The 22,478-nt window shown below is 40.6% G+C and overlaps 2 protein-coding genes and 1 pseudogene across 2 annotated transcripts in view; all 3 read left to right on the top strand.

Moving 5' to 3' along the window:
- The first annotated feature begins 475 nt into the window (after positions 1 to 475).
- Positions 476 to 15,390, top strand: cist1 (colon, intestine and stomach enriched 1). The gene is made up of 4 exons (XM_033621184.2): positions 476 to 643; positions 6,484 to 6,984; positions 7,396 to 7,559; positions 13,118 to 15,390. The coding sequence occupies exons 1-4, from the start codon at positions 583 to 585 to the stop codon at positions 13,160 to 13,162; spliced, it is 771 nt and encodes a 256-aa protein (XP_033477075.2). The 5' UTR covers positions 476 to 582; the 3' UTR covers positions 13,163 to 15,390.
- Positions 15,391 to 16,748: 1,358 nt separating this feature from the next.
- On the top strand, positions 16,749 to 18,758 carry LOC144463677 (uncharacterized; annotated as a pseudogene).
- Positions 18,759 to 19,511: 753 nt separating this feature from the next.
- Positions 19,512 to 22,478, top strand: part of pde4cb (phosphodiesterase 4C, cAMP-specific b) — a 131,565-nt gene continuing 128,598 nt past the window's right edge. Inside the window, exon 1 of the mRNA XM_033621125.2 lies at positions 19,512 to 19,696. The gene's annotated coding sequence lies outside the window, so the exon portion shown is untranslated. The remainder of the gene's footprint in view (positions 19,697 to 22,478) is intronic.

Here is a 22,478-nt window from a genome sequence, read left to right as displayed (position 1 = left end):
TTCAGCCCATTTACTACCCACAAGGGGCCCGCATACAAATGTTGGCTGGGCCAATCGTCATTCACAAAACAAAATGCATCACTGAAGGAAAGTGGCCTCAGGAGTGGAAGTAACAAAAAATTATTTTGAAAAAAGGAAGAGAATTAAATGCTTACGAACTAATAACAGAAGTGATGAAATACGGTACATGTGAATTGAAAAACAGAGTGATAACTTGTCAGTTGTCTGCTATTGAAACAGTGTTGCTCTGATAATCAACTTGGCTGCTTTAACATCGTCTACCATTCATTATTCACAACATCCAACTGATTTACATCATTTACAGCAAGCAACTTTTGCTACTTCCACCCAGAATGTCAATCAAAATAAAAAACGCCCACTGAATGACTGTCGCTTTAAACCGAGAGCAAACACACAGCATTGTTTAAACATTGACCAACCAGCCTGAAGGATTTCATATGTACCAACCCAGCGTTTAGAGCACTCCTCCTCAGGCACTCAGCACATCCTGCTGTCAAGGATGTAGACTGTGTGTGTATTTGAATACTGTCGATATGACCGCCAGCCTTTTCCTCTCTCAACATGCCTGCAGCGATGCACCTCACTGTGCTGTTGTGCCTGTTTGCAGTCGCCGCCTGTAAAGGTAAGCCAACATTTCACATTTCTACCTACTGAACTGACGTGTTTCATTTGTTTGAGAGTTTGAATTGAACGTCATGTTGAAATATTATGAAGATGCAAAGTTATGCAAACTGGAAACGTCCTGTAGTGGGAGGCAGCTTTATTAGCGATAGGTTTCTTCTCAGTATGAAAAGAACACTGTATTTAGTACCATTTTAATGTCTACAACAGCAATATCTGAGGCCAGGGTTGCATTAGAAGTTGGACAACAATCAGCCTTGAAGAGAGAAACCTTTAAACTGAAGCAACATATTATTGTGTATTGTTGTAAATTACAAGTCAACGTTGGTCCTTCTCCATTTTGCACAATAGTGATTATTAAAGTGAAGTATGAAGTGCTACTAGTAAATCATGAGAGGAAGTTAAAGTAGCCTAAATAGGAAGGTCACATAAGGGTGGAAAATGAAGCAAATATTTAATCAGGGAAAGTGATCCTGATAACTTTCTGTGGCGTCTGCTACTTAGGCAAACACATTAATGCACACAGGCATGCAATGCCAGCTGGCTGCCACCTGTTTGTCTGCATCATCAGTAAACACATATCATTACCTGACAAACAGATGTTTCTGCTTTGGTTAACACGTCACAGACTCTACGGCCTTATCTGAACCTCAAACTGAACTGCTATTTTATGACAGGACAAACAGCTTCATTAGTTGACCACCTCACCTCAAGGTGCATCTAGAAGAAGAATAAGATATACTTTATCAAATCCATTTTCACTGTTGACATTTACACACAAGCCTGAAATACACACACATGCACAAATGGGCACCTCTCCAGATACCAGTCCACACTCCAAGCTTGGTCAGTATACTTGAGCTGGCGACCCTCCAGTTCTTAAGTCAAGTCTCTGTAGACTGAGCTACTGCGGCCCCCAAAGAGGCTGTTAAGAAACTTTTGATAATGTTATTAACAGATGGAGCAGATAAGTAAAACTATGTATGTGTACTACTACTATATAGAGTAAAGCATTAGATTATTATTACCTATCTATCAATGTTTAAGCAACAGTTTATTGAAGTTAATTGTGTAAAGGTAATTTTTTAACTATGTTATCTTCATTATGGATTGTTCTGCTTATTTTCCTGGTCAATTCATTTGTTGTTAGTTTATGAAACATAACGAAGTAGCAGGGATGCACAACATTATCGGCACGTCATCAGTATCGCCCAATATCGGCTTTAAATCGAACTATGAGAATGGCCAACATGCTTTTTCTTATTTTTCTCAATGAATGAATATTACATACATTAAAAAGCCATGTATGTCATGTCTCCATCTGCTGGAGGGCCACCATGACAAGATTATGTATGCATAATATGATGTTTATTCCACTACAGGAGAGACTTGCTGATGGCTAAAATTAGGGAGGGAAAAAGTGGATATAAAGATAATGGTATCTGTTGACAGTCAAATGAGTTTTTACATATCAGCATATCAGCTATTGGCAAAAAATCCAATATTGTGCAGCCTTAAAAAAGTGAGAAACGTCCATACCAATTAGTGACACAGTTGGTAGTTTGTGATCCCTGGAGCACTCTGTTCGCAGCAGAATAAGGAACTGACCATTTAAACCACGTCTCCCCTCCATAATTCTGTCAAACGTACACTCACTCCAGAATAAAAAGGACTTGCTACACACCCGTTGCCGACTAGGAAGGGCTTTCTGAGACATCTATATCATTGCCCTGACCAAAACCTGGCTTGATGAGTCGGTCTCTGATGTGGAAGTCAGCCTGGACATCTTCACAATCATCAGGTCTGACAGAACGAGCCAGTCAGGGAAGATGCGGGGTGGTGGGGTCTGCTTTTACATCAATAACAGGAGGTGTAGCAGCATCAAGATGTGTATGCCCATCCTGGAGATGCTGACCCTGTTCTTGCGTCCTTACTATCTCCATTGGGAATGCCCAACTGTTGTGGTCAGCTGTGTTTACATTGCCCACAGCACAAACATCAAGGCAGCAGGGGAGTTGGTGGCTGAGGATACTAATGCTATGTTGGATAAGTATCACAGAGCCCCAGGGTTATTAGTGGGGGATTTTAACAGTTATAGACTGGACTGTGTGCTACCATCATTTCTTCAGTATGTGGACATTCCCATCAGTAGGGATAACATCTTAGACATATGTTATGGCAATGCTTTGAAGCCAATTTACATAGTGGCTGGATGGTTGGATATGTTTTTTTGCGTATCGCAACCCCTGCGAATTGTCATGTTTCAGTATCAAGATCTGATGTATTCGGTCCACTAACATTTAGAAAGTTATTCAAGACACAAAATTAAATAATTTTATTCCCATTCAAGTTAGCAGAGTGCTAAACCAGAAGTCAGCTGTTTGACCGGGACAATTTAGCCACTCAGCTGCGCTCGGCCATGCTCAGCAGCTGTTCAGTGGTCAGTGGTCGGAGTACACCATCATTCAACTTCAACACTCCCTGGCATGGCTCTCTCTGACTGGGGTATTGTTGATGGAGATCTGAACATTAGGGTTTCTGTCATCAGGGATTACATCAGCGTTTACATATACAGCACCATTCCAGTTAAGACAATGAAGAAATATCTCAACTCCAAACCTTGGATCACTCCCCAAATAAAACAGAGCTGAAGGAAAAGCTCATAGCCTTGAGGCAAAAAGACAGGCCTAAACTCCAAAGGGCAAATCAAAGAGTAAAAATGAAGGTATTTAAGACAAAACTGAAATTCAAGGATAAATTGGATTTTGAATTCAGCAACATCAGCACCAAGCAGGCATTATAGAAAGTGAAAACCCTAACTGGACATGAACCCAAACCCAAACTGAGTGCAGGAACCGACCCAGAACTGAATACACTCGACGCCCACTTTGATACCCACTCTCTACTGTATGTGAAGAGTGGCTGAGAGCTCTCCCCCTACCAGATCCTGAGGAACAGTGTCCTTTATAGAGTAGGGGATACGGCGCCAGCTTAGCCGACGGCGTCAGCACCTTTGCTGGGACAGGGCCATGGAGCCTTTACCAATTCTCCACTCACTCTTTTGCAAATCTTACCAGACTGCCACACCTGCTACCCTCTGGAAAACTGCTACCATAATCTGTGAACCCAAGAAATCTGCACTGTCACAACACAGGTGCACTCTTCACCCAGTGGTGTGAGACATAAGAAATAATATTTGGTCCCCCCTCACCTCAGCATCCCATTCTGATCAAAAACCAAACAGTTGAAATAGCTGACAGTTTCAGATACCTCAGAGTGACACTGGACAATAGACTTAGGTTCAACTGGCACACCAATGACATCATAAAAGGGAGCCACCAAAGATTATTAGCCATCTGCAAACTTTAAGGACTCTAAATTGCCCCGTCTCCTCCTATTGCTGTACCAGAGAGTTATTCAGCCCAGCCTACTGTACAGCTCCACCTGCTTCTTTCACACGTTATCAGTTACTAATAGGGCTGAACTCACACGCATAAGCAACACCGCTGCAGAATAATTGGTTTCTCCACACCCAACCTCACAGAGTTAAAAATTAGCCATTGCACGCATTGCTATCTCAGTAGAACAGGACATCAAACACCCAGTCAATCACTTCCTTACCCCACTGCCCTCCGGGTGCAGGTACAAAGCACTTAGGTGAAGAGGGGCTAGCTTTGGGAAGAGCCTGATCCCTGCAGCCATAGCTGCCTTCACTATTAGGCCTTGCTGAACAGGCCTGAGTGAGCACTCCTGTCTGTGTTGCTACTGTGATGTTGTCCATGTTGTTACTGTTTGCTGTTACCAGATAGTGTGCATTGCTGGGGAAAAAAGTAGCAGAATTGGAAAAACTTAAAGCATCCATGTTAGTGCATGTTTGTATCCCACTGGCTAGCTCATAGCCGCTGCTTTGCACTGGACTCGTATGGTGGTCACTACTGATATCAGAACATTGTGGAAGTGTAGTGCCCACTCTCCAGTTCCCCCCTGGCTAACACCATTAGCTCTGTCAACACTGTTGCTGTTGTTTAATTATGGAGTTAACATCATTAGCTGCTAGCTGCTGGCTCAGCCACCTTCATGTTGAGGACCGTATCAAGACAACTCATAAAGCCTTAGAACATAGAACCTTTAAGGAAATTACAAGTACCTCAAAATTCAAGACTTTTCTAATCATCTGGATGTTAAAATATTCCGTCCACTGCATTATAAAAAAAATCTCATGTTGCAACTGTTTCCTATCCAAAGAAATGGTAGCTGCAGTTGTCACATCTCCTTGCTCAGTTTGTATGAAGTGAACCAAAATGTTCATTCTTACCAACATTTTATATTTTCATACAAAATAATTTGTCAACATTTTGCTTGTGTTTTCCAAATAATTAAGAATATACATGATTTATGGTGAGTGGGAGACGCAGTTGCAACCTTAGAAAGTGGTTAAAATATTTTTTATTGTGATGTAGACACAATATTTTTTCATGTTGACGGTTAGAGTCTTTGAGGATTCTGTTAATAGTCCAGCGCAAATATTGCTAAATGACCCTCTGGCCAGTGATTAATGTATTTACTTGGATGGGGCCACAGGCATTGAAGGCTTCAACTGACACACCAACAATGCTGCTTGTTGCTTGTTTTGGTGCACCGAGCCTGGACTCCAGCTAAAGAGTGTTTCATTTACTCAACACTTAAATCAGAAAAGCAAACACACTTCATCCAACAGCTCAGCTTTGCTACCTAATCTACGTCTTCTCTCACCAAGCAAATAAAACAAACATTGAGATTGAAAATACTGTATTGAAACTAAACATTTTAATTCAACATAAAGGCAGAAATTTTTATTTGATTTTTTTCCCCAAGATATTTTATTTAGTTTTAAATCTTAAAAAAAAAAACAAGACACAGCAACAACAAAAAAACTTAAAAGACCTTAAAGCTTAATGCTTAAAGACCTACTGTTTCTGTGCAGATATGCAATAGTGCATAATAGAACGTGGCAACAGTGCCATCTTGCTCTTCACTTTTTGTTGCATTGTCACCGTCTGCTGGAAACAACTAGCACTGTAATAATGAATAAGTGTGTCCTATGGCAAGGTGTTAAGGTGCTTATAAAGAGTGCACTCTGTCTCCCTGGTACTGATAACACAAATATTAGACCTGATTAAAAGCGTGGAATACAGTGGGTAAAAGTCTCTGCTTCTCTTATGATAAGCAACAGTTATTAATAGCACAAGAAATACAGACAGAAACAGCCTTCTTTGCGTCATGTCCTGATTGGCTACTCACCCATTTATCTGTGAATCATTGTTTTATTGGTTTTACACTCACTTACTAATATTAGATGAAGGTGGGGTCAGAAGGAAGCTAGTGTTTAATTAGTGTGTATTGTTGAGCTGGGCACACATTAGATAATAATATGAGGCATAAGACAATATGAAATAGACTAAGGTTTGTGGTTAATTTCATACAGTTTATCTTTATTTGAAGTAATATTAAAATGGCTTAAATGCAAAAACAAATTCACTTGATCATTTAAGATATTTGGTAATAATTTATTACATTTGCTGACTCTTTCTCATTTGATGAAGCACATAAAAGAGGAAAACTTGGGCGAGTCTAAGTGCTGTGTTTGTGCATGCAGTGTCATTAAATAATACTAAACGGAACTGGATATAGTCACCTCCTGTGTGACACGTAACTCCCAGTTACGCCTCTGCTTTTAGTCCAAAACATCAGCTTGGTTATCAGCCTTGAAAGTGCCAACTAATGCTCCACTAGCCTTATATTGATTAGGTGCAAATGCCATGCATCCTCACAGTGTTTTTCATGCTGTTTGTTTCTTTGCAGACACCACCACTTCCTCTGCAGTCAAACAGGTAACAGAGATTACCACAAGTGCACACCACACCAGTTTGACAGTCACTACCAAAGATAAAGTCAGTCCGGCTGTGACTACACAAGATAAAGTCAGTACAACTTTGACTACGCAAGATAAAGTCAGTACAACTTCGACTACACAAGATGAAGTCAGTACAACTTCAACTACACAAGATAAAGTCAGTCTATCCAGTGTGACAACTACCAACAACACACAACAGCCTCTGACGACAACAACACACCAGAGTACCTCAGCAGCCACTTCAGAAAAAGTGTCAACATCACCACCACCCTCGACTTCCCCCCACACACCCAACAGGACAGAGGAAACACATTCCACTGTCACTCCTCCTCAGACTCCAACGACCGACCAGACATCCAACGCGACAGTTTCCCACGGACCGACACTCCCGCCAACGTCAGACTCACCAAACGTCACGGCAACAACCTCTGTAAACACAACCAGCTCAGGTGAGACTATTGTTAGAGCTTAGGTGTCTGGGTGTATTCTGTTTCTTTCCTGAATGAGAGAACGATGTTTAAATCAATGGAGAAAATGTGACAAAATCAAAAACCTGCTACATTTTCCCTCATTTAGTCCTTGGTGGTTGTTTTTGCAGCAAAAGAGATCTGTAATACATTTTGCACTTTGAGAGCTCTTTATTGGCAAATTTAGAGTTGCAATTCTTTCCTCAGTACACCTTTCTTTTTGACTGAAGCAGAAATATGTCTTATCCAGTTTGTTGAGAAGTTAAGAAGTAACTTTTTGCAGTGCTGGACCTGTCACATTTGCCCCCCTAAGATTTTTTAATAATAAAAAAGGCCACTTATGCCGCCTATAGGAAGATCTGTCACTGAACTATTGGTTTGTCTCACCCTCAGGTCTCTTACATGAGTGGGGAAAACATGACTTGGAAGCAAACCCCGGGCTTGTGGCCATCATTTGTATCTTTTGTATCGTCTTAGTTCTTTTGCTGGTGATTGCCGCCATGAAATGTATCCAATCACCGAGGTCCAACTTCGAGAGGCTTGATGACATGCCGATGGTGAGTAGAAAAAAGGAAACTGATGTTTTAACTAATTTTGAAGTTTTCATTTGTGTGAAACTACTTTTCAACTAAGGCAGCCTGGTGGTAGCATTGTCGCCTCACAGCAAGAGGGTTCCTGATTCGAACCCAGGTTGTTCTCCCCGTGTCTCTCTGTGTCAGCGTGGGTTTTCTCTGGGTACTCCAGCTTCCTCCCACAGTCCAAAGACATGCAGGTTAATTAGTGGCTCTAAAATGCCCTTAGGTGTGAATGTGAGCATGAATGGTTGTCTGTCTCCATGTGTCAGCCCTGTGATAATCTGGTGACCTGTCCAGGGTGAACCCTGCCTCTCGCCCAATGTCAGCTGGGATAGGCTCCAGCCCCCCTGGGACCCCAAATGGGATGAGGGATTATAGAAAATGTTTGAATGAATGAATAGTTTCTAACTACTTACATTTAATCTTATCTTGAGAATACATTTGGATGAGCCTGAAAAAGGTTATGTTTTCATTTTTAGCCATGCTAGCATCGCATCCATCAGTCAGTTGGTCCAGACTGAAATATTTCAGAAATTACTGGATGGATTGGAAATTTTGTGGGCCTACATGCTTTAATAGTTTCCAGAGGATTAGCTATGATCTTGTTGCTGATCCTTTACCTTTTCATCTAACGCAGTCATCAGGTCAAAACTGATGACATATGACACGCTTTGTGTTTAGTGCTAATTAGTGTTAATGTAAGCGAGATAGTTTAAGATGATAAACATGGTAAACATTACCATTTACCTGCTAAACATCAGTAGGCCTACAGAGACAGAGCACATTTAAGTCCCGCCTCCGCTGGAGGGAAAAACACTTTATTGATCTCCACTGACTTTGGATTGAGTGAAGAAGCCTCCTTGTTTTTTCCATCTGTTAGCAAGCAACAGAAAAATGTCTAAAAGCTGCTGTGTGATGGGATGCACTAGCAACAGGTTGAAGAACTCAGCTTTGAAGAGGATAAAAGTGGATACAGACATGAGGCATCAGCAGAGAGAATGGGAAAACTGTGGGATTCTAATACTTTGTACCCTGTGGACAGCAAGCATTTTGCTAATTTGGCCAGACAGACTGTAGAGGTTGAAGCTAACGAAGCTTTGCAAGGCCCGGTTTTGATCTGTGTTAGCTTGTGATTCGGTCAGAAAGCTGTAAATATTAAAGTATGTCACTACTGGCCATTCATTGGGATAATTTCTCTAAGATAAATAATGTAAGGAGGAGGGACGCTGAGGAAGACAGACAATATTGAGTCTGTAACTTTTCCTCTCTGGTAGACAGGTGTTAATACACAATAAACATGGGCGGATAATGAGACAATGGGCCTCTGGGCACAGATACTGTATGCTTCCTCTTCTACACAGGAGCAAGGCACACAGACGTGTTGTGGTTTTACATCTCTTTGTAGTTGTTTTGCACCTTTTTGTGGGTTTGTGTCTCTCTGTGGTCACAGTTAGTCTTTTCCTGCTTGGTACATGTTAATTTGACATTTGTCATTTTGCAGATGAAGGCCAGGGGTCCCCTGACACTTGGCCCATTCAGTAATCTATCCATGACACTAAACAATGATGATATGATATGGTGCCATGCCTTGTGTGTGCAAGTTGCCTGGTATTTTCACCAGCAGGGGGCAACACTTGCTGGCGATTAGCTGCATGTACACTATGATTACAAGGTGTGACTCTGGCAGCAGTGCAGTGTCTTGCTCCGCAGGGAAATGAACTGTCAGTCCTGTCAACTGTGTAGGAGCTGGCATTTAAGATGTTTTCAGCCTCCCTGTGTCATCTTCTTCCTTTTTCTCTCAGCAGTGAGCAAAGTGGTTTGCTGCTCTCTTTTTTCACACAAACAGGAAACCTGACTGGATTATCAGTGTGTGAAAAAGTTTCAGAAACAGGACAGTGTGTGGTGAGCAATGACTAAGCACTTAGTTCAGAAATCAAACCTTACTGTCAGAACTGCATCAGCGCCTCAGATGTCACCTCAGATGATGGGAGCAGCCATCAGGTCTCCACTGTGTTACTAACAGAAACAAAAGTAAAAACACACATAGATTAAAATGACTGTCACCAGCTATATCTCTAAATCTTTATTGCCACAGGAGTGTAGCTGCTGTAAATAGCATTCAGGACACTGTGTGCTGCGTTCAACATACACAGCAGCAAACATCATATGGGTCCAAACATAAAACAGCTGATTTTGCAAACTGGGCAGGAGAAGATGAGCAGATAACTTTCATGGTTAATAAGTGTCTTTAAGGTCTGTTTTCAGGGTTCAAAGTGACATTGTGTTATGTTGTTCGCCTATTTACACTAAAATTAGTGTCCTTCATCCAGAGATCCCTTCTTTATTTTAATCTCCTCCTCCATCCTCTCAAATTTAGCTTAAAATTTGTGCAACAACACTTCAGAAAAGTTATAAAACAGAACCTTCTGCAGCCCTGTAGTATCGACACTGAAGAATAAGCAATGGAAAAATGTGCTTCTTTGCATTTTTTATTTCTTTTTGGGCAATGATACCCAACCCAATCATGTACCCATCACACATTAACTCAAACACTTGATGTAACATTATGAAATCGTGTTATATCTTGTTGTCTTGTTGTAGTTTTATTGTTGTTGTGGTGGTGTCTTAGTGTTGTAGTGTTTTTATGTAATAGTGTCTTTTAGCAGGGAAATTATTCTCTGTTTCCTGCCCAGGGACTACAGATGAAAATGAGCTTATAGCTAACTCTGGTGCAGATAAGTAGCTGTACATATATATATATATATATATATATATATATACAGTACAGGCCAAAAGTTTGGACAGACCTTCTCATTCAATGCGTTTTCTTTATTTTCATGACTATTTACATTGTAGGTTCTCACTGAAGGCATCAAAACTATGAATGAACACATGTGGAGTTATGTACTTAACAAAAAAAGGTGAAATAACTGAAAACATGTTTTATATTCTAGTTTCTTCAAAATAGCCACCCTTTGCTCTGATTACTGCTTTGCACACTCTTGGCATTCTCTCCATGAGCTTCAAGAGGTAGTCACCTGAAATGGTTTCCACTTCACAGGTGTGCCTTATCAGGGTTAATTAGTGGAATTTCTTGCTTTATCAATGGGGTTGGGACCATCAGTTGTGTTGTGCAGAAGTCAGGTTAATACACAGCCGACAGCCCTATTGGACAACTGTTAAAATTCATATTATGGCAAGAACCAATCAGCTAACTAAAGAAAAACGAGTGGCCATCATTACTTTAAGAAATGAAGGTCAGTCTGTCTGGAAAATTGCAAAAACTTTAAATGTGTCCCCAAGTGGAGTCGCAAAAACCATCAAGCGCTACAACGAAACTGGCACACATGAGGACCGACCCAGGAAAGGAAGACCAAGAGTCACCTCTGCTTCTGAGGATAAGTTCATCCGAGTCACCAGCCTCAGAAATGGCAAGTTAACAGCAGCTCAGATCAGAGACCAGATGAATGCCACACAGAGTTCTAGCAGCAGACCCATCTCTAGAACAACTGTTAAGAGGAGACTGCGCCAATCAGGCCTTCATGGTCAAATAGCTGCTAGGAAACCACTGCTAAGGAGAGGCAACAAGCAGAAGAGATTTGTTTGGGCCAAGAAACACAAGGAATGGACATTAGACCAGTGGAAATCTGTGCTTTGGTCTGATGAGTCCAAATTTGAGATCTTTGGTTCCAACCGCCGTGTCTTTGTGAGACGCAGAAAAGGTGAACGGATGGATTCCACATGCCTGGTTCCCACTGTGAAGCATGGAGGAGGAGGTGTGATGGTGTGGGGGTGTTTTGCTGGTGACACTGTTGGGGATTTATTCAAAATTGAAGGCACACTGAACCAGCATGGCTACCACAGCATCCTGCAGCGACATGCCATCCCATCCGGTTTGCGTTTAGTTGGACGATCATTTATTTTTCAACAGGACAATGACCCCAAACACACCTCCAGGCTGTGTAAGGGCTATTTGACCAAGAAGGAGAGTGATGGAGTGCTGCGGCAGATGACCTGGCCTCCACAGTCACCGGACCTGAACCCAATCGAGATGGTTTGGGGTGAGCTGGACCGCAGAGTGAAGGCAAAGGGGCCAACAAGTGCTAAACACCTCTGGGAACTCCTTCAAGACTGTTGGAAAACCATTTCAGGTGACTACCTCTTGAAGCTCATGGAGAGAATGCCAAGAGTGTGCAAAGCAGTAATCAGAGCAAAGGGTGGCTATTTTGAAGAAACTAGAATATAAAACATGTTTTCAGTTATTTCACCTTTTTTTGTTAAGTACATAACTCCACATGTGTTCATTCATAGTTTTGATGCCTTCAGTGAGAACCTACAATGTAAATAGTCATGAAAATAAAGAAAATGCATTGAATGAGAAGGTGTGTCCAAACTTTTGGCCTGTACTGTATATATTAATTTAATTTAATTTAATTTAATTAATTTATTTATTTATTATCAGACCCCATAGTTTTTTAAATATAGGCTTCCACCAAATGGTTGAGATGTCACTTCATGGTATTTATATAACAGTACATGATTTGTAATTTAGATTTTTTTTCTGTCTGTTATAATAATAATAGTAATATAGTATAGTATAGTAATATGTTAGTATACCAGTGTGTCAATTTGTTACCATTGAATTAGTTATATTACCAGTATTAGTATTATTTCCACATATTTATTCACCAGTAGAGGCACTTTGAAAGCATCTCAGAATTGCTGAAAATTCCAATATAATTCTTTTCGTCAAATATATAATGGAAGAACATTAGCTATATGATATATATATGATCTTTTTTATTTTATAGAAAATACATCTATTATCTTAGCATCACTGCCTTTATTTATTTGAAATACATATTATTAATATGAAATTATTTTGGCATATATACAATGGATACCATTAAATGTATCATTTAACAACAGCGAACGATCAGAAATGTATTTATTTTCTATTTTTTTTGTAGCAAATACTCAGTTTTAGTTACATTAGCTTAGCTTCACTACCTTTACCACAAAAGAATAAATGAACTGTTTGGTAGAACTTGTTTGCAAAAGATTATTTAACCCTTATTAGAGTTTTACATTTTGTATAAAGTTACATGAATTTGTTCAGCAAGATCTCTGAAACTATAACATGCTGAATAAACATGCCTACCTTTGAAAATCCCACCACACACAGCCCACATGTCTTTTTGTTTCCAACCTCTTGCAGGAGGCGGACTGAAAAGGCATCCTGTTAAAAGACATAGCAACATCTAGTGAATTTTTTTCAGCATAACTTACCTAAACCGAATGGTAGAGATAGGTCAAATAGGTTGAGTTAAGTTCAACAAATTTTTCATTAAGATATAGTGACTCAAAATGTGCTCTACCAAATAGGTGAACACAATGTTAGACGGGTAAAGGTCAAGACAAAAGCAGGTTTGAAACACCAGATGTTCTAAACAGGCGTTTTAACACCACGCTGGTTGCAGGTTAATATGAAAATGTTTTGCTCCTTCTAACCGTTTTGCTGTTTCCTTTCATCTCTCCAGGGCAAAGTGAATGAGGAATCTCCATTCGCACACTACTCAAAATAACAGAGAAGACTTCATCAGACGTTGACGTCCAAGAGGAGCTCAGTCTACTGTACGACTCTGATGATTCTGGATAGAGAAAAAAAAAACAGAAATGTTGTCCACCCAAGAAAGAGACAAGTTTGATATTTTCCTCTCAGGCTCTTATTTCTCTACAAAGCACTTTTGTCAATGACTGGAGAATTTCTGCCTCACCTTTGACTCTTGACCTGCAAGTTTGGCTGCTTATAATTCTGCTGATTGAAGCTGGATCAACTGTTGCACTTAGTCTTCCTCCATAGGTTCTTCTGAATAGAGAATCAGCATGAAAGGTACAAATATAAAATGAATGTTTCCTCAATTGGTGATGCACGTCCTGGTGAGCATTTGTAATTCAGAATTGCACTCTTGCATGTAACAAGTGACATTATAAGAATACAGCACATATAAAGTTTCCATGATAATGTGGGGATTTGTGTCGTCAACAGTGCATAGGAAGTTATATTTTCAGGGTTGAAAGTGTACATGAAATTAATATTATCTGCATGTACAATGCCTTTTTGGGCAGTTATTATATAGAAATACAACTCTAATTGGAATTGACACGTATTATGTTATTTATTGCCACATATGATGTATAAATAATGTCTACCCTGGCCTGAGGCATCCAGTACAAACAGTTTTCAGATGTAGGAATAAACTCATTGGCTGAGATACAATTCAGCAGGAACCGTGAAGAAACAATTTGATAGAATTATTATGGCAAAGAAATATTAAGACTGCCAACACCAAGGAAAGATGAAGACACAAGAAGCAGGAAGGTAACATTTGAACACTAGCGAGAAAATGCAAACTAGTGCGGGACTGTACTTCGTCATGCCGAACCTGCAAATTGAAATAGTTTCGCTTTGTTGACTTATCAGTAAAACCAGTGGTTCCCAACTGGTCCAGATTTCTTAGTCATTAGTTCAAGGTCCACACAGTATAATACATTCAGGGTCATACTTGCGTTTGGCCATGTCATTGAGTTAGTCTGTTGTCTCTGTAAAGTATCTGTCCACTAATCACTAAATCTACAACAGAAAATGGCACTTCAAAATAAAAGCTCTGTGCCTGAAATTTACTGTACTTCAATATAAAGTGTGTTTTTTACAAACTCGTGAGTCACTTGCGGTCCACTCAGAACAGACCCACAACCAACCAGTTGAAAGTCACTGAGTTAAACTGTAACTCTGGTCAATTTGAGTATTTTGGCTTATAACAAACAATGACACAAGTCTGTAGACACATGACAGACAGATGTTAGACAATATAATAACACTAAATAGAGTGCATTAAGGATGATGTGTTTTATAGGCCAACAGGGAAGTTAATGTTGCCGTTGTTCAATTTTTCCATTAAATTTTGGATTTCTGCAGAAAATAAGCTCTGTGGAAAACAGAAGTTTATGACATTTACATGTGTTGTTAAGCAAGATAATCTTCACAAAGCAATACCAATTTTGCAGTCACCAGAAGTAAAAAGCTAACGTTAGCCTATAAACAAACTACACCATGGATGCATGACGTAAAGTCGCCATCACAACAAGACGTTAAAGTTGTGTTCGGCGTGATGACACACAGTACTCTCATTTAGCCACTTAGCATCCGCCTTTTCTATCATAAAGGCAAGTGCAGGCTTTAAAATTCACAAGTGGGGAAATTTTCTGACGTATTTACGACATAAAACAAAACATGAAAGTCTCTCAAGCTTGTGTTAACCACAGACCTTATTTCAGGCATCTAACTAAAAACCCTTTCAATAAACCCTTTGACGTAAAGATGAGGGAACCAGGAGTGCTAAAATGCTAACTCATATCCGGGCTTTAGGTTTCATTCCTGGAGCACTGCATATTTTTCACTCTCACTCTATATATCTCTTCACCTACAATGTTGACACATGTAATCCTTTACCAAATCTTATGTGTGGCAAAGCTGCTCTCTTTCATTCATTTTAATTCTGTTAACATCTCTCTCTAGTGATGGCTGGGACACACACAGCTCTCTTCCAAAGGAGAATAATATATTCAAACTACTTTCATACCTCCACAAAGTAATTTTGCTGCATGTTTACGCTCAGGGATCACAGTAAATGCTTTTAAAAATCAGGGTGATCATCATATAACCCAACAAGTGTGCATCACACACTGGCTGTTAGACAGATGTACATAATTGTGACATTTTGAATGAAATAAAAGGAATATTCCCAAAACACTTTGCTGTTTTTTGCTTTTTCATATCACTGGATGATTCCTGACTCAGATTAACGTTATGCTCAAAAGAACCACTCAGCACCCTGCCTGTTGTCTTTACCCCCAACGTCAACGTGTCAAGTTTCTCCAGGTGGATGACTCAGACTTCAGATGAGGGCATCCTGGACAAAATACCTGAAAACTGACACTAGCTTTCACGTCTTTTTGATATTGATTTCTGTTTTTCATTTTCATTTTTGACCCACTTTTAACTGTAATGTTCTTAAAGTCACTGCTTAGCCTGTTTGTGCTAAATGAAAAAACATTTGTATTGTGTTGTAACCTATTGGCATAAACACAAAGCAAACTTTTGGCAGGAGTGCAAAATGGAAATGAGGGGTGTGTGTGTCTTCCTCAAGTTCTGGTTAACCCAGGTGACGTCTACGCTGAGTTTTATTACTCTCGCTCATATTCTGAGATAGGTTTGTGTGTAGCTGGATGCTCAAACTGGGGTTTAAACCCACAATCTGCTATTCCATAGATGATGTCACTATCCCTTGTGCCAGGTATATCCACCAAAAACATTAAAACCTCTGGCAGATGAAGTGAATAACAATCTTACAATAAAATGTTCTTTTTGGAAATCTTGGGTCCTTGCATTCATGTTGATGCTACATGATGCTTCACCCACCCAAACACCAATTCAGACCAAGTACACCAACCCCCCCTGCCCCTGCACTATGACAATGGCACTCCCCGCGATGGCAATGCCCCATGTCGCCCCACAAAAACTGCTCAGAATGGCCCCAAGATGTCAACCTGGACTCCAAATTCCCCAGATCCTAATCTGATCCATCACATGCCGGTACCCCAGAGGACACCCAGATTCACAGTTGGATCAGACTCGGCTCTAACCTGTCAAGGCATGGAAAAGGTGTCCTGTGGTGGTTGGAACCAGGGTGTTGGAGGATTCTTTGAGTCCTGTTGTGCATGGTTGTTCAGATTAGGATCTGGGGAATTTGGAGGCCAGGTCGATGCCTTGAGCTCTTTGTCACGTCCCTCAGGCCATTCCTGAGCAGTTTTTGTGATGTGGCGTGTATGCATTGTTGTGCTCGGGAAGCCACTACTATTGGTCCTGTTGCCATGAGGGGGGTGAAGTTAAATGAGTTGTTAAAAAGGTTTTTCAGCTGCTATTGTGGCCAGATTTTTCTTGAAAAGGTGCAGACTTCCTGATTAAATGAAGATTAATCAAGTAACTTAAAAAACATTACAAGATTGCATGCACATTATTTCATATTAATAACGCCTGTAATATAGCCTACATTAATAAAACACACAGGGGGCACTCTGCATAATGAGGACTTATACTTTTGAGTTGACTTTTCTATTACAGTTTTTCTCAAATGCTAAAACACAAAAGCCAATCCTCTAAACCAAATGACCAGTTGTCTAAACACATTTACTAAATCTAGCCATCATTTGCCAATATCATAAACACATTTCACATGAAGACACAATTCACAAAACACAATCCTCCGTTCTCATAAATCTAAACACATTTTTCCTTGCTAAAACACAAGTTGCAAAAGAACTCTGCTCATATTCTCAAATGAAAGCTCATGTGATGCAAAATGCTTGCCACAGTCAGCAATATTTGAACACAATGAACACACCTGGCGTCATTCATTACACACAACGACTCAAAATTGAAGACACCTGTTGCTAATGCTGTGACCACATGTATAAAAGCAAGTTCAGAGTGCACAGTTTCCAAACAAACACAATGGATGAAGGCAGAGTCAGGGGAAGACGAATCCGAGTCAGAGGAGGGAGAGGAGCTGGCCATGAAAGAAGAGGAGCAGGCCAACGAGGAAGAGGAGTTCAAATCAGAGGAGGAAGAGGAGCAGGCCAACGAGGAAGAGGAGAAGGTCCAGGAGGGAGAGGAGAAGGTCCAGGAGGAAGAGCAAGACAACCTCGCACCATCATTACAGACGAGATGCGAGCAACAGTCATTGACCATGTCATTGTCCATGGCATGACAATGGCTGAAGCAGGACTAAGAGTCCGTCCAAACCTGAGTAGGTTCACCGTGGCCAACATTATCAGGGCATTCAGACAACACAACAGGTATTGTACTCTATTGCTTTCTTTGTCACAATACAGTTTTACAAGCCTGTGAAAGTAGTCTATTTATTATATATTTCAAATCAGTTGTTATTGTAAAACATGTCAATTGACAACACATGTTTCTGTCTTTAGAGTTGAAAGAATGCCACATAGAGGTGGGAGGGCTGCCATATTTACAGCGGCACAAGAAACCCTCATTGTGGATATGGTTCGTGAGAACAACCTCATCAGACTCCGGGAGATCAGAGACAAAGTCATTGCCGATAATGTCAACTTTGAGAGCATTGATGATGTCAGCTTGGCCACAATAGACCGAGTTCTCCGGCGCCAAAAGATGCGGATGAAACAGGTCTATAGGGTTCCCTTTGAGCGCAACTCTGCGCGACACAAAGACCTACGTTACAAGTATGTGCAAGTAAGTATACATCCATGTTCACAGTACAGTTAGTGGACATACTGTGTTGCTCAGTGGCCTACATTACTTCTGGACAATACTGTGCTACCTGATTGACTGTTGTTCTGAACACCTGTGCACTTTCACATTTTCACAGAGGATATTACAGTTGGACGCGATGGCCAGACCTCATGAGTACCTCTTCCTGGATGAGGCTGGCTTCAACTTGCAGAAACGAAGGCAAAGAGGCCGTAACATCATTGGCCAAAGAGCCATCACTGAGGTTCCTGGCCAACGGGGGGGTAATATTACTCTTTGTGCGGCCATGGGTTCGGAGGGGCTTGTCCACCGGCATGCTGTCCTTGGGTCTTACAACACCCAACGTCTCCTCACCTTCCTAGAGGAGCTAAAAGACATCCTCCTGGACCGCCAACAACACCATCCTGGGCCCGCACATCCCATTTATGTGATCATTTGGGACAATGTCCGCTTCCACAGAACAAACCAAATCAGAGAGTGGTTCACCACCAACAGTAACCAGTTTTTAAACGTCTGTCTGCCACCCTACTCCCCTTTCCTGAACCCTATAGAGGAGTTCTTCTCATCGTGGAGATGGAAGGTTTATGACAGACAACCATACACTAGAGAGAACCTCCTAAGGGCAATGGAGCTGGCCTGTGCTGACATTCCAGTGGAGGCCTTCCAAGGATGGATTCGCCATTCCAGGGGGTTTTTCCCGCGGTGCCTGGCAAGAGAAAATATAGCCTGCGATGTGGATGAAGTGATGTGGCCCGATGCAGCTCAGCGACATGATGCCGCACAGTGATTGTGGTGTGAATAAAGTAAATAAAAAAACTTCACACCCTGAACATGTTTTCAAGAGTTGTTGTGTGCAATAGATTCTGTTTTTGCATTGAGTTGTGTTACAGTAGTGTAGATGCAGTATTTTCTATAGATTTATACTCTTCATATGAAACTCACAAATCTAAATGCCTAATCCTCTACAGAGATCTAAGAAGATCCGTTACTGTAAAGTTTCTAAAAAAAATATGCATTGGCAGTTATGAAACAAAGAACCTTCTCACAAATTGAGCATTGTGTTTTCAATTGTTTTGCTGTAGTGTGTAATGATGTGTATAGTGTTTACATTTTTGAAAGCTTCGAGCTGCTCTTTTGGTGTGAAAGTTTGAGTTTTGAAGTGAGAAGGTGTGGTTGTGTTTATGTAGCTTTAGAAAAGGGTGTTGTGTTTAGACATTGGGGAACATAGAGGAAACGTTTGTGAAATGTGTTTTAGCATTTGAGAAAAACTGTAATACTAATGCACTTAAGACAGACAGACAGACGTTAGGGAGTCACTGTGCAGGCGTCAACCACAGACAAAAGGTCAAGAAAGATGAGTAACAGTGAAAAACATGCAAGGAGGCATGAGTAGGCTAAACTGACAGATAAGGACACACGTACACAGATTTAGGTGTGTGTGAGCTGTGTGAACAGCCAGGTTAATGTAGGGTAGTAAAAACAATAGAGGGCCACCGTAGCAGACCTCATGGTTAGTGTTGTAAAGTTGTTTACGTCCCACAGCTCCACTTCCTGTCATGTGATCCGCGCTCGCTGACGTCACAGTGACAGCCGTACATGTAGCGCTGCATGTTGCAGAGTTTGAAGTCTAACTTCGGTAAGTTATCTGCGGCAATAAAAATGGAAAAGAGCGATAACTGCGGCAGCATTACCTGACGGACGACTCCGACAGGCTCAGAGGAATTTTCCTGCAAGAAAAAGCTACGAGAGAGAAGACGGCTGCGGTGCGGTGAGTGAAAGTGAATCTTTAAAATTAAACTTTAAAATACTGTCATATGGCGGTAGATGCGCTCACAGAGGCAGCCGATGTCTTGATTGTGTATGTTTACCCATGTCAAAGTAAAGTTGGTAAGTGCCTGGCAGATGGTTTGCTCATGGGAGAAGAAAATGATTAAGACACCGATTTCACTACGGGAGTTTTGCACTATACATACAGAATACATACAGGGACATAAAGCGTGTCAGTGATACTCAACAGTGATTTTACACTGATAAGAGCTTAATGAATGTAATGTGTCATCCTCATAGTGCACTCAGTAGATTTAATGTTGTGTTTGTGCTGCATTACAGCATGATTTCTTCAATATTCTCATGATATTCCTGTAAAAACATGAAATATTTATATGGAAGTTTGTCACAGTATTCATGTATCACTGCTATACTCTCTTATAAAGACACCCTGTTGTAGTGTTTGTATAATACTCTTTAGAAATATCCTTGCGGCGCATGTTCAGTAGTAGTTTTCCAGTCATGCTTGTGTTGTATTGTAATGTAAGCAACACTGTGTGCTCAGCTGTTCAAATAATTAAGCTTCATCAGCAAACCAACATGGAATGTATTTCCCCAAAATATTTATGCATTCCCTTCTCCTGTCTTTATCTCCTTCCTTCCTCCATATCTGCTTCCTTCATTTGGTCTCTATGACACACACACACACACACACACACACACTGTGCGACATCGTCACATCCTTTTCTTTCTTTCATGATCTCTCCCTCCTCCCTTATTCAGAGGAAGAGGTAAAGGTTTTGCTGAAACGTATCTCTTTCAAGCAATCATCATTTTTGTTCTGACTCATACACACATTCAGAATTGGGAGGTAAAAAAGATTTGTCAGGAAATTCATATTTCAGCATGCTCAGACTACTCTCTGTCTCCACACGTGTTTATTCCCCTTCATCATCTGGCTGGGGCGGCTTTTGACCTTCTGTGAGTTGGGATAATTTGATACCTTCTTTACACTGGGATGATATTTGGCTTTCTTTAAGTAATCAATATGATTAATCGAATTAATCTAATCTTTTTTCTTTCACTGCTGTGTAGGGTAGGATCCAATGCGCTTGTTTAGTGCCTTACTCAAAGAGAGTGCACTTAATTATTTGTTGTAGATTCAAACCAGCATCATGAGGAAAAATAGAGTAAAGAAGAGTAATTATTACAGTTCTTCTTCTTATTATTTTTGTTGCAATTAGAGCGATTTTATAATTTTATATGTACATTTTTATTTATTTATCATTTACATTTTGTCTGAATTGCTGAATTCTTTTCCAAATGTCTGCCGTTGAAATGTCAGGGACCTTTTGGCATTGTCTGTTAAAATCTTGAGGAGTTTTTTCATCAGCCTGAAAGTAAAATGTGATCCTTCGAGTGATGCAGTGAGACATATTGTGTGACATAGTGTATCAGACTGAGAGTGTTTCACTGTCTTCACTGTGCTTACCTTCATACTCACAGTGCAGTTACGCTATGCAGCACAGAGCCCCCTCAGGGTTAGAGTCACTCTGTCAGACCTGTTTCACTGATGTAGGAAACTTTGGGATTCCTTCACTCACATCAGTTAAACAAGAAACACAGAAAATCAGGCGTGACTGTCCTCTCTGTGTCCATTAGATGGCGTGCTGCTCCAGCGCTGAGCCGCCTTGTCCTGCTCCTATCATCCATCACGATCTGAGGCTGTTGTATATGCAAACATTTGAAGAGCCAGTCCCCAAATTTACTTTTGTCTGACTGGATGACTTACTGGTAATTTGACAGAAAAATGCCATTTGTCTTGTCACCTCCCCACAGAGATCAATCATGAGAATTAAAAAACAGACCTGGGTTTTTATTGACAGGTGACTTTATTTGTGATTTGCAAGTTTGTCACAGCAGCAGTGTTTTTTTTCTGTTTGTCGTGAATGTTGGTTTGAGGCTGTTTTCTGTCCCTGTCCAGTTGCAGAAATGATGTCATTTGTCATAGCTGTCGTGTTTTAACAAAATGCAGAGTTGCTGGTTTAAAACTCACTAACAGAGAGTACTGATCCACTACAGAAAACAAGTAGAAACACACCTACATATGGAGATTGATTGTGACTATGACTCGCTCCTGTCCTTTAGTGATTACTGTCCACTGTGTCCTCTGTTTGCCTGAGTAACAGTAAGTCATTTTGTTTGAGCTGGAAACCAATATGTGGGTTTAGCTAAGCTCCTTCACTTCATGTGTAACAAAGGTGTGAGACACAAAGATATTTGGCCACAGTGGAGGTCAGACATCTCACTCTGTAGACTAACAACTATTTGAGGTCGCACTTAACATATTCTGCTATTTTTTATGAAAGGCTGTTTGGAGGGACTGCCGCTGCATGAACCTTTTATCTCGACTCAGCAGTGTTTTTTTTTTTTTTTTTCTCCCATCAGGTCCACCACAGAGTGGAGCAGTTGTCTAAGAAGATGTGCTTTTCATGATTTAACAGAGCATTGGTTATCATGAAAAAAAAGGTTTTATGGTTTTGAAATTGCCATATTCTAAAGATGTAATCAAATTTTGAGCACACTGTTAGTTCAGGCAGGACACAATGTCAAGCTTAGCTCACATCCCAGCTACATCAGCTGATCTCAAAAAGCCAAATCAACTGATGGAGCGGCTGATTGATGAAGGGAGTCAGCTGATAGATCACATGATTCCTTTCTATGCAACCAATGTCATTCAGGGTGAGTGGTGTGGTGAGTCTCATTCAGAGCACCCTATTTAA

Source organism: Epinephelus lanceolatus, chromosome 6, assembly GCF_041903045.1.
Source record: "Epinephelus lanceolatus isolate andai-2023 chromosome 6, ASM4190304v1, whole genome shotgun sequence".
In the NCBI taxonomy this organism is placed as follows: Eukaryota; Metazoa; Chordata; class Actinopteri; order Perciformes; family Serranidae; genus Epinephelus; species Epinephelus lanceolatus.
This window is presented reverse-complemented; position numbering and strand designations above follow the sequence as displayed.